General features: G+C 41.7%; 1 protein-coding gene across 12 annotated transcripts in view; it reads left to right on the plus strand.

Annotated features, from left to right (window-relative positions):
* TMEM164 (transmembrane protein 164) overlaps positions 1–13,193 on the plus strand; it is a 159,915-nt gene that overhangs the window by 93,421 nt on the left and 53,301 nt on the right. For all 12 annotated transcript variants that reach the window (XM_082447726.1, XM_082447722.1, XM_082447723.1 and 9 more), the window contains one exon: positions 6,060–6,126. In XM_082447726.1, coding sequence (XP_082303852.1) covers positions 6,067–6,126 — 60 coding nt within the window. In that variant the 5' untranslated portion in view covers positions 6,060–6,066. The remainder of the gene's footprint in view (positions 1–6,059; positions 6,127–13,193) is intronic.

Here is a 13,193-nt window from a genome sequence, read left to right on the forward strand (position 1 = left end):
GTTAGATTTATACCTAAGTATTTCAGTTTTGGGGAAGATAATATAAATAGTATATATTTAAAAAAATTTGGTTTCCAGTTTTACACTGCTATTGTGTAGAAATGTTACTGATGTTTGTGTGTTGACCTTGCAATCCTGCAACCCTGCTAAAATCATATTAGTTTTAGGAATTTTTCTGTTGATTCCTTGGGATTTTCTACAAATATAATAATTCTTTGCAAACAGATAGTATTATTTCCTCCTTTCCAATCTCTATTATTTTTGTTACCTTATTTCACTGGCTAAGACTACTGGCATGGTGTTGAATTGGAGTGCTGAGAGTGGGCACCCTCGTCTTGATCCTGATGTTAATGGGGAGAGCATTCGGTATCATTAAGTATGATTTTGGGCATAGTATTTTTTAGATGTCCTTTATCAGGTTGAGGAAGTTCCCTCCTATTGCTAGTGTGTTGGTATTTTTGTTATCATAAATAGATGTTGAATTTTGACAAATGCCTTTTCTGTATCAATTGATACGATCATATACTTTTTTATTCTTTACACTGCTAATTTGGTAGAATTCATTAATTGAATTTCAGATACTGAGTCAACCTTTCATTACCAGGACAAACCCCACTTAGTCACAGAGTAATGTTCTTTTTATATTGCTGCATTAGATTTGCTAACATTTTATTGAGGATTTTAGGGTCTGTGTTCATGAGGGATATTAGTTTAGTTTTAGTTTTCCTCCTCCTCCTCCTCTTCCTCCTCCTCCTCCCACCTCCCCTCCCCCTGCCCCACAGTTTTTGTATCTGGGTAATAATAGCCTCATAAAATGAGTTGAGAAATGCTTGCTTCTGTTGTATTTTCTGGACCAGGTTGTATAAATACTTGGTAGAATTGATCACTGAAGCCATCTGAGTCTTATTCAGAAGATTTTTGACTACAGATTCTTTTTTATTGAGATATAATTGACATATAACATTATATTACTTTCAGGTATATAACATAATGATTTGATATTTGTATATATTGTGAAATGATCACCACAAAAAGTCTGGTTAATATCCATCACCACAGATAGTTGCATATTTTTTTCTTATGATGAGAATTTTTAAGATATGCCCTCTTAGCAACTTTCAAATAATACAGTACAGTACCTATTGTCACCACACTGTACATTACATCCCCATGACTTATTTCTTTTATAACTGGAAGTTTGTACCTTTTGACCACCTTCACCCATTTCACCCACCCCCAACCCCCTGCCCTCTGGCAACCACCAGTCTGTTCTTCAGATCTATGAGTTTGTTGTTTTGTTTATTTGTTTGTTTTAGATTCTACATATAATTGAGATCATGCAGTAATTTGTCTTTCTGTTTCTGACTTACCTCACTCAGCATGATCCCCTCAAGGTCCATCCATGTTGTCACAAATGGCAAGGTTTGGACTGTGCAGGTTATCTATTTCATCTTTGGTGAGTTTTAGTGGCTTGTGGTTTTAGAGGAAATTCTCCATTTTTTCTAAGTTGTTGAATTATGTGCATAGAAATATTCATAATATATCCTTATTATCCTTTTAATTCCTGAGGGGCTGTAGTGATATCCCTTCTTTCCTTCCTGATATTGATAACTTCTGCATTCTCTCTTTTTATCCATGTCATTCTGCCTAGTGGTTTCTCAATTATATTACCTTTTTCAAAGGCAAGTTTTTGGTTTCATTGATTTTTCTCTATTGTTTTTGTTTTTACTTTCATTGATTTTTCTGCTCTTTATTTTTTCATTCTTTCTGCTTGCTTTGGGTTTATTTTGCTCTTCTTTTTTTTGGATTCTTAAGGTGGAATCTTGGGTTACTGCTTTGAGACCATACTTTTTTCTTAATATAAGAATTTCATGTTATAAGCATCTCACCCATTTTGGCATATTGTATTTTAATTTTTGTCCAGTTCAAAATATTTTATAATTTCCTTTGAGAATTTCGTTCCATGAATCTTCCTTTCCAGGCACTCAGAGAATTTATCTGTTCCACGTCTTTTGATTCTTGGTTATAATCAAGTGCTAAATTCAAATATGTCATCTGATGAGGGTTTTTTAATAGCTTCATTTGTCATTGTGAATAATAATGTGATATTCATTTACCTTGCTTTATTAAGGATTATAATAGTTATCATGTATTGAGTTCTTACTATGTCCTAGGCACTATGTTGATCACTTTACATGGTCTTACCTCATTAAATTCTCTCAGCAACTCTTTTAGTTGGTACTGTTATTAGCCCCATTTTATTATTGAGGAGACAGAATCACATATTTTTTTCTTTATTTTTGAAAATTTTATTATTTATTTATTTATTTGGCCATGCCGTGGGGCATGCAGGATCTTAGTTCCCCGACCAGGGATCGAACCCGTGCCCCCTGCAGTGGAAGCGCAGAGTCTTAACCACTGGACCACCAGGGAAGTCTCTGAATCACATATTTTAAGTGATTTGTCCAGAGTCAACTCAGCCAGTAAGTGGTAGAGCTGGGATTTGAATGTAGGTTTGATTCCAAACCAAGTTCTTAACCATTACACTACATTTCCTCTAGTTATTTTATTTCTTGGCTTCTCAATAAGATTGTCAGCTTCTTGAAGGCAAATACTAGGTCTTAATTATATTGATCTCCTTTTCTCTATAGCACCAGAGACGATATTAGACACACACTAATGGACTAATGTGTGTGGACTAAATTTAATGAAATTAACTGACCTGAAAGAGAATCAAACCCATAACACTTGCCATATTGCCCCAGGTTGTTACCAACTAAGGTAACTTAGTACAGTATCCTACACAGAAACAAAAAAAGCTGACAGAGTATTTGTGACAGTGGTAATGGCCAAGTGTTCTAGCCGGCAAGAAGAAGATTTATAAGTGTGACTAACTGACCTGGAGTCCATCTCCAAGCTCTACTCTTTGGTTCTGGCCTTCAGTCTGTCCTTTTGCTCTCTCTCGATCTCCTTCTCACACTTCGAATTTTTAAAACAGTTTGACTTTCCTCCATGGTTCGTGAACCTTCTCCCCTTTTAATATGAGGCTTTTAGGTGAGCTCTTCACCATTTATTTAAGAAACATGTATCTGAGTCTTACTGTATGCCATGTACTTTTTAAAGCACTCTATACATATCAACTCCTTATAATAATTCTGTGAGTTGGAACTCTTATTATTCCCATTGTGCAGATGAAGGAACTCTCACTGGATTTTCTAGTGGCTCATTTTCTATTTCCAATACCCAATAGAAATCTGAGTGGCAGGCTGGAGGTGGTATAAAGCAAAAGCAAAAGCCTTTGCCCCTGATGTGGTCAGTCGTTTACCTGTTGGGCTGTGCCCTGGGTCTGTAGAGGACAGTGCAGCTGTGTAATTGGGGCAGTTTTGCAACAGAACACACTAGGGGTTCTGTCGCTCTTAGACATGACCTTCCCTGCCCCATGGGCATCCCAGAACCTTTTTTCCTACCTGGTCTGTTGTCTGACACACACACACACACACACACACACACACACACACACACACGCACGCAACATGTGTAATGTTCATATCATGGATTTGAAGTGCAGGGTACAGCAGCAAAAACACGGTCTTGAAACTTGGTGAGTGTGACTTCTCCCTCTGCCACTTATTTATTATCTGTTTGATCTTGGGCAAGTCACTTAATCACTTAGTGCTTTGGTTTTCTCAGCTGTGAAATTGAAAATGATACTGATTATAATAAAAACTGTGAGGATTAAATGAGATGATGCATTTGAATACTTAGTCCAGTGATTGGCACATGAAAGTTGCTCAATATATGTTAGATATTTTTTATAATTAGTGATATGCAAGACCCTTTTATATATTAAGAATAGTTCACCCTTCGGCCTATATGTAGCTTGTGGAACTGAATTTTGAGGACCCAGAACAAGGCTTGTCTTTATCTAGGAATTTATTGGTTATTTTGAATCTTGATGTTGGCTTTTATCTTCTTTATCTCTGGCCTTCCATGAGCCTTTGGGATCAGTTCCATTATCCTCAAGCTTTAACTTTTGTTGCCCAAATATCTACTTGGCCTTGTGTAAATGCCAGCATTCTTTTAAGGTCAGTGGCAAAGCCTGGCACTAGAGTTCAGCTTTGCCTCGACTATCAGTGAGATGTTTCCTCTCCCAGGGTGAGTGTTTCTGCTGTCGCTTAGGAGGGTCCAGGGGCAGAGTTAGGCCACACGTTACTTCACCCCAGCCCTGGAATGGCTGTTAATGAGCCCTGCTCCAGGCATTGAGGCTCGAGCCGGAGTTTTCAACAGTCAGTTTCTGAGAGCATGGGGTGCCCCCTAGAAGGATGCTGTCGTAAAAGCATGGTAGCCTGGCCAATCCGGGGAGGCAGGAGGGACATTGCATTGGTGTGCCTCCTCCGTTTCATGGACAAGCTAAGCCCTGTTAAACCGTAGGACTGCTGGGCTGGCATGGCCTAAGAACGGTCTCCCGACAGTCATCCCCTGAGAGCGTATTAAGCCTGGAGCAGGGAATGAAGGGGGTGGTAAGAGAGACCCCTGAAACCAAAAGGAAGGAAAACGGAGCATCCGTGACTCTCTACCTGAGGTCATATTTGCAATGGAGGAAGGGAGGCAGGCTCTGGTACAAGACAGTGAGAGGGGTCTGGAGTCAGAGAAACCTGGGTCTGCATTGTGGCTCTACTGTCCTCTGTGTGGCACTGACAAAGTCACTTCACTTTTCTGAGCCTGGTTTCCTCATCCGCAAAATGCAAACAATAATTGTACCCATCTCATAAGATTGCTGTAAAAATTCGGCGAGAGAATTTACTTAAAGCAGCTAATTTGATACTTGGCTGGAATATGTCAAGTGCACACCATCACCATCACCACAGCATTGGTAACAACAAGCAGCAGAAAGAAACAAACAGCAGCCTTGGGGCTTGTGTGCTGTTCCCCTGGGGCTCCTTATAACATTGTCTCTTAGTCTTAGGCACACGTCTGTGAGCGCCAAGAAAAGAGCTTAAGTTCTTCTAGGTCACAGTCAGGACATAACAGAGATCCTGGTATCACGAGGCTGCTGTGAGTGTGTGTGTGAGAGAGCGCGAGAGTGAGCTTGAGGTCCGGAAGCCACGTTGACTCAGCGATGGTTGTACGTGACCCGTCAAATTAGCTTTTATCCGGGAGGAACAGACTGTCATTCTTTGCTTCTCCCTCAGTAGTAAAGGACCACTTGCCTGGATGAAGGAAGCTGCTTAAATCCATCCCCACAGCTCGCACAAGCAGAATTTGTTCCTGACTTGCTTGTTCTTGAGCAAGTCAGGAACCCCCTTACAAAGGGTTCCTAGCGTGGGTTTTAACAAGTCTGGAATTGGGAAACGGTATCCCTACCCAGAGACCCGTGGTTTTCTTGTCTCTGTCTCTTTTTTCTTTTGTGTTTTGCTTTTAAATCAAAGAACCCAGTATGTAAAATAGATGAAAGAAAGTTTGGAAGGCTGCCACTTCTGCCCTCCCCACCTCCCGCAGCAGCCCCTGAAGGTGTTTCTAAGAAGGTGGGAGAGCGCATTTGCAGACGCTGCAGTTGGCTCCCTGGGTTGTATTAGCTAGCCTTTTTATGCCCAGGTCTCTGTTTGGGGAGAAGGCTTGGGCATGGCTGTGGAAATAAGCAGCCTTGCTCTAAGAAACAGTCTCTACTGTAATAACACAGTAGTGTAATAACACCTGGCTCCCGCAGTTCCCCTTTGTAATGCTGCCTGAGCCGCAGCAGTTGGAGCTGAGATTGGGACTAACCACATGTTTAGGGAACCCAGAGCTCATCATGCAATGAAGTGCTGCAACCAAAGCGTGTTCACAAAGTGGTTGGGGGATTTTGAGGTGGCGGTGGCGCTCTTCAGAATATTTCAGTTAATGCAAAATACGCTGCTTTTCATTTATTTATGCGTGTGTGCCAACTCCAGTGCCGTTTTACACAGAGAGCCACTTGTTTTCATGCTCTCCCATCTGGCATGGCATAACCTGACACAGTTTTGTCTGCCTCTGCATCAGAGTCAGGGTGTGACCTGCACTTTATATCTTTTCCTCTCCAGGCTACAGATGCACATGTTGAATGGAGCTCTTCTTGCCCTGCTGTTTCCTGTGGTAAATACGCGGCTGGTAAGTAACCTCTTCTAGGAACATACCAGCAACATACAAAACAGTACTTGCTTGCTCATGTGCCCGTGTGAGTTTTAATTTTTTTTAATTTTTTTTTATTAAAGTATAATTGATTTACGATATTATATCAGTTTCAGGTGTACAACGTAGTGATTCAATATTTTTATAGATTAATCTCCATTTAAAGTTATTATGAAAGATTGGCTATATTCTCTGTGCTGTGCAATGTATCCTTATAGCTTATTTATTTTATACATAGTAGTTTCTACCCCTTACCCCTCCATGTAAGTTTTTAAATATCTACACATTCAGTGTCGAGGTTTGATGCAACCCTGTTTGGATGCAGTGGCGCTTGATGGGGGCGAGAGTATTGTGTGGAACTCTAGGGCTTTAATAACGGTTTAGGCCAGAACCAGAACAGACCAAAAAAGCCTACAGAGGCTCTTGGAAGGGTTTGGTGAAGAGAAAGGGGGCCCCACCCATTCGACAGAGGCTTCTAGGTGTTCTAAGGGCCTCTAGTGTGGACTCGGCCACATTGGTCCGGAATAATCTGCTGGGGAGCCTCAAAGCCAGTCTGCTTTGCCAAAGGCCCTTTTGGGCAAGAACTGGATTTCTTCCCTGTTCCTCCAAACCCACAGGGCAGTCTGGCCCACACATTCCGCCAGTGGCTAGCAGGTAGAATCCCACTGTGGCAGGTGGGTGGGTGATGAACCAGTGCAGAGGGAAGCAGAAGCTATAGGAGTGGCTGGGCCCTGTCCTCAGACTCCCATATGTGGGGCTGCAGAGGGATTAGCGGGCTGGGTTAGAAAGCTCAGGGAAAGAAATCACCTGTGAAATCCTTCCTACTGCTTTCTGTTTTCATGACTTAAATTTGCCTCACGCGTTAAGATCATAGTTTAAATCTCATAATGATAACCCTTCCTCTTTGGGTAGCATTTTATAGTTTACAAGGTCTTTTCAAATAACAATTGTGTAACGTAGATATTAAGCTGGGTGAGGGCGAGTATTATGGCCTCTTGTTACAGAAGAAGAAACTGACGTTCAGGGAGTCACACAAATTCTAAGTGGCGGAGTTGGGAGTGGAGACTAAGCCTCAGATCCTACAACCACAGCTACACTTCACTCTCTCTGAGGATTTAGTCACTCCCTCTCCACAAATACTCGTGTATACCCTTATGATTGTTATACTTTTCTAGGTGCATATTATATATACGTCAGTAGAAATTCCTCCCTCCCTCCCTCCCTCCCTCCCTTCCTTCCTTCCTTCCTTCCCTCCCTCCCTTTCCCTCTCTGCCCTTCTTCCCCTCTCTGATGGCAGATTTGCTATTATATTTGTTATGACACCTAATACTTTCCAAATAAATGTCAGGCTATAGCCAGCCAGCTTATCAAGAATGTCCAAGTAACTTTCCTTAACACTGAAACTTCTTTGATGAGTTCTGTCTTAACTAGCGATTCCAATCACTCTGGTAAATAATCTTGGTCCTCTTTTTCTAAAATGAAGCTGATTAAAGCTCACGGTGGTGGCTCCATTTGCATATGTCTTGACAATTGGCTTTGGTCTTGGTCTGGTTATTTTAAGTGGTTGGGACCCCTCCTGGGTTACCCTGGCTTTCCAGACTTTTTGCTTTGCAACCCCTTATTTGAACTCAGATTGACTTAAAATAAGACACAGGAAGGTAGGCAACTCTTTAAGCCTGATGATCCAATTAGGCAGGAAGTCAGCTTTTGACTTCTCTTTTGCCCTTCCTTCCTTCCTTCTTGGCCCTTGATCTTTTTAATCCTTGTTTTTCTAATTAGCTATAATGAGGAAACAAGGAAAGTAGAATGAACTAGTTGGTGTGTATACCAGTAACACAGACATACATACACTCACATATATAAAGACAGAGAGTGAGGGAGTTGGAGGAAGTTGCCACAGTCAGCTAAAGGATTTGGGTCATCAGTGAATTTCCATGTGCTGTAGTACTCTGTCCTGTGCCTCATTGGCACTGGGGTTTGCAGACCAGCTAGAGAATACCCAGATCCAAGTTCCTCCTGGTTCTTCATCTTAGAAGCTGACACCTTAGAAGAAGGAACGTGTATTCCAATGGCCCATATTACAAGTAAGTGCCCTTTGCCTCCAGGATTTCAGAGTAGGTCTCTTTCTGGCTTCAGATGAAGTGTCTCAAGGGCGATTTCCCTTTTGTTTCTTGGAGGGAAGGAGGGGAAATGCATCATGGAACTATTATTAGATCAGTAGAGAGCTGAAAGCTTGTCTGGTCTAATCTTCTAGAGGGGGAACTTAGATGGATAAATGACTTGCCTAAAAAGCCAAGGTGGGCGCCCCTCGAACCCAGGTCTCCTGACTCAGACTTCAGAGCCCTTTTCCTGTTGTCTGATTGAAATTCAGTGTGAGTTTGAATACTAGTGAGTCAAGATGCTGGAGATGCTGCTTAGCTTTTCTCCATCTAAAAGAGTTGGGTCATAGGCTTCTTTGATAAGTTGATGAGGACCATAGAGCCTCTTCCCAGATGCGCAGAGACAAGTTTGCATACAATTTCAGGGGGGACACAGACTGCCACCTCCTGCCCCGTTCGCCCATAAGCCCATCCGTGGATCCCATGGTAAGATCCCCCCAGCCCAAGCTGTCAGTAGTCCATGGCTTGGAGAATAGATGAGCTGCCTATTTTGTGAGCTCCTTGTTAATAGCCAGTGGCTTTTTGGTCTGATGGTGATGGGGTTCCTTATCTATGCCTGGGACTTTGCAAAGAATATCGTCCATGCCAGGCTAAACCACCTTCTGGAAAGTGCAAGCCAAGAGGTGCGGGGGGGGGGGGCGGGCTAAGTAGGGTGCCCATGGAACTTGGTTGCATATTAGCTTTTCAGCTGTGGCTCTTACCTTGCAAAGCTGCTGGTCTGGTCCTCAGAATGAGGCACTGGGCCCAAGCTTCATCCCCAGACCTGTGCCTTTTGCCCTGAAATGCCCATGACAGTTTCTTATAAATGCGATGTGTTCTGAGCAAGGGAGATTGGAAACAGAAAAGAAACTTAAGACACTGTATCAGCCCCCTTCTCAGACCAGAGACTGTAGCCTGGCCAGTATTTACGTTTGCAGCCATCTGTCTTCTACTAGAATAATAAGGAGAAGAAGAATAATGATTCTTTTCATCAAGCGCCTTTCTTCTTCAAGGCTCAAAGCCTCAAGTATATTATTATCTCATTATCAAAATTGCCCATTATTGTGTATCCATGTTGATCTGTTACATTAGTTCCTTTTTTCCTCCTTTACCACCCTTCCCCTTTTACCCAGTTCTTTTTCTCTGTTAGATGGTTCTCCTGAATGTTCCTAACTCTCAGACTGAGTGGAAGAGGTTAGTAATGATTTTTTCATTACTGGGGTGACTACTCCCCATCCACAGTCATTATCTCAATGTTCTTGGGATGTAACTGCCGCCGGCACACCTTGTACCCATGTGGGCTTCTGGGAAAACTTGGCTGTCACCAATGCAAATCGGCTGTCACTCTGCTGATTGGCATATTGAAACATGCTAATTGACCTAGAAAAGTTATTTCTGTGAGTGGCAAATTGAGCTATTTTAAAAAGTTATAGTTTGGGTTTTGGACCTGAACTTGGGACAGAATGTCCCTTTGCTTTCTTTTTTTTTTTTTTTTTGCATTTTTGAGAGTTTATTTTTGAAACAGAAAAATTGTACATTACAAATACAAGAAATTTTAGGATAATTTTGAGGGTTTTTTTTTTAAGTAATGTGACCGATAAGTTAATGTAATTTTTAGCTATTTGATTTCTTTTTCTTATTTAAGCTCAAAGAAGTAAAACTATAATTCCCTTTGCTTTCTTAAGAGTACTTAAAATAGAAAAAGCTTGTTTTCAAAAGAGGCCTTAGCTTTCTGAAGAATTGATTTGGGCAAAATTGCGCCTCAACCTTCTACAAAGACCAGCGTGTTTCTGATCAGATGAATGCCAAGTGTGCAGGAATGTGGAAGGTGTTGAGAAGGCCTGGGCTTCCACCAAATTCTAGGGACTACCCTAGAATATGTCTAATTACTGCCTGTACTTCAAGATTAACCTTTGAGAGTCTTACATCCTCCGTGAATCCAGCCCAGCCATACCAGTCAATCCAGATTTTTATTGAGCACTTTTCTGTGTTAAGTATTGTGCCGTATGCTGCAGGAGATGCAAAAGCAACCAGAATACATTCCTGGCCTTCAAGGAACTTGCAGTTTAGTTAGAAAGATGAGGCATAAATGCCTGAGAAGTGATGGCAATGTTAGAGTCAAAATGGTGAAAAAGGAACATTGCAAGGCAATTCAGGCTCAATCGCTAAATTGCAGTTGTTCCGACCTCTAAGAAAATGGGAAGAGGATTAATATTAGCAGCATTTTTTGAGCACCTACCATGTGCCAGGCAATTTATGGATGTTCTTATTTAATTCTCACAAGAACCCGATTTTACCTATGAGGAAACTGAAGCTCAAAGAAGCTAAATGACTTGCTCAGGGTTACATGGTTTGTAGGTACTAAAGCTAAACCCGAGGACTTTGCACTCTAATGCATTGTCTCCTGGAGAGGTCGTTGGATGCAGTGGTCCAGAAAGGCTTCATGAGAAGTAAAGCCTGAACCAAACCTTGAAGCGCTATTAGAATGTGCATGCAAATTGCAGAGGAAGGAGGTAGTTCAACCAAAGGAATGCCAGGGCCAGAGGCATGGAGGTAGGAACCAGTAAACTCCTCATTGAGAGTCTGAAGAACAGGATGGAGAGTCATGAACTCCAGTTCGTATATATAGACTTTGCCCCTTATTTGCCAATCACCAGAAGACATCCTGTGACACCGCTTCTGTCACATCTTTTAGCCCTTGTAGTGTTTAGATTTTATGTGTATTTCTTTTTTTTTTTAAACATCTTTATTGGAGTATAATTGCTTTACAATGGTGTGTTAGTTTCTGCTTTATAACAAAGTGAATCAGTTATACATATACATATGTTCCCATATCTCTTCCCTCTTGCATCTCCCTCCCTCCCACCCTCCCTATCCCACCCCTCTAGGTGGTCTATGTGTATTTCTTATCTTTTCCACCACTACTAAGAATTCTTGCAAGTAGATGGGACTTTGCAACCACAAAAGCTTTCACAAATACAACTATGTCACCCTAGTGTAGTTGTTAAAAGTATGGACTCAGGGATCAGATTCTGTAGGTTCATACCCTGGCTGTGCTACTCATATGTGTGTGTGTGCCTGTGTGTGTGTGTGCCTGTGTGTGTGTGTGTGTGTGTGTGTGTGTAAGAGAGAGGGAGGGAGGAAGGGAACTTGGCCAAGTTACTTAACTTGAATGGGCTTCTGCGCTCTCATCTATGATATGGGGGTGATAATAGTGCCTCCCTCCTAAAGCTGTTCCAAGGATTAAATCAGTTAATATGTGTAAAGCATGTAGCACAGCACCTGGCAGATAGGAAGCCCTCAAGCAGCATTAGTTGTTAATTATTAGTCTTTGATTGTCACAGAAACCCTGCGAGGTGGGTATTAGTGTTACTGAGCCAGGCTCATTTGCCTGATGCGCAGCAAGCCAAACGCTGAGATGCTGAGGTTTGCCACAGAGAAAAATTTATTCATGAGGCAGCCAAGCAAGGAGAACAAATCTCAAATCCACCTCCCCCAGGGCGAGGGGCTCAGAATATTTATGGGACAAGGAAGCAGGGTGGTCTGAGGCCTGGGGTAAAATGATTGGTGGCAAGAAGAAGGTGAAGTAATCCGTGTTCTGTGCAAGTGTATCTGAGTTACATGCTTCTTCATGGACTGCATGTTCAGAAAAATGGTGACCTTAGCATGATCTGAGGGTGGAGTTTTTGGCCCTCTGATATCAAAAGGTTATCCATCAGACACTCTCAGGCCCAGTTGAATGGTTGGTGGTCTCGACCAGTTTGAATTGGGCAAGACTAGTTCCACGTTCCTGAAACACAACTTAACACCTCTGTAGGGGATGGTTAAAGGAGTCTTGTGATATAATCTGTAAGCATCATGCAGCTTGGAGGGTATACAATTTGTAAGAACAGTTAAGGCGAGCTTGGTCGGTGAAGGCAGGTTACAGGATATTATTTATTAAGCAAGTTATGGTTTAAGGAATCTAACTGATGACCACCCTCGGTTTCATTAGTGTCTCCATTTTACAGACTAAGCCTTAGAAAGTTTAAATAACTTGCCCAGGGACACACAGGAATTGACAGAACTGGCCTGAGAACTTCTGTCTTTCTGATGCCAAAGCTCATGGGCTTCCTTCCTCCTCTTTCCTAATTGTTTAGATTGATTTTCAAGTATTAAGCCAAGTCAAGTCTTTGCAGAAATTTTATACAATATCCATTAGAGATTTGGAGGATTGATTACACTTTCAAGATTTTTTTTTTTTGCAAAAATAATGTACGCTCCTTGAAAAACCATTTAAACAGATGAGTATAAAGAGAAAGCCAAACCTTTTAACTCCATCAACTTTCAATCCTGTCCCCCCATGGGTAAGTTGTATTAAAGGTTTGTATATGTTGCCACATTTTTCTTTTGCTCATAAATGCTGATAAAGATGTTCACATTTCTAGGGTTGTTGGTTTGTTTGGGTCTAGGTTTCTTATACAACTGGCATTGCACTATAAACATCCCTCCAGAGTATTTTCCTTTAACCTAACAGTAGAATCTGTAATCTCTTCAGGTATGGATGTAGCTCATTCTTTTCCAGTAGCTGCTTAGCATTCCATAGTTTGGTTAGACTGTATATTCAGCCTGTTGCCAGGCTCTCAGCACTGTATCATAACTAGTGTCTACGGGCAAGGATAGTGTCTTTTGTGGTGTCTGTCCCCTGCAGGGCACCCAGCACATGGTAGGTATCCACAGAGAGTGTAAGTGAATTAGTCAATCAACTCGAACCTCTGTCTTGCTCAGAGAAATTTCAGGGATCTTTCACACACATGTCCAGGTTAAAATCTTAGGTATGAAGACAGAGGGACGATAGATGATATTTTTCCCAGGTGAATTATTTCTTAAACCACTTAAGATAATGATGTTTTCCTGATTACAGCAAAA

This window comes from Balaenoptera physalus (assembly GCF_965194825.1).
Source record: "Balaenoptera physalus genome assembly, chromosome: X".
Lineage (NCBI taxonomy): Eukaryota > Metazoa > Chordata > Mammalia > Artiodactyla > Balaenopteridae > Balaenoptera > Balaenoptera physalus.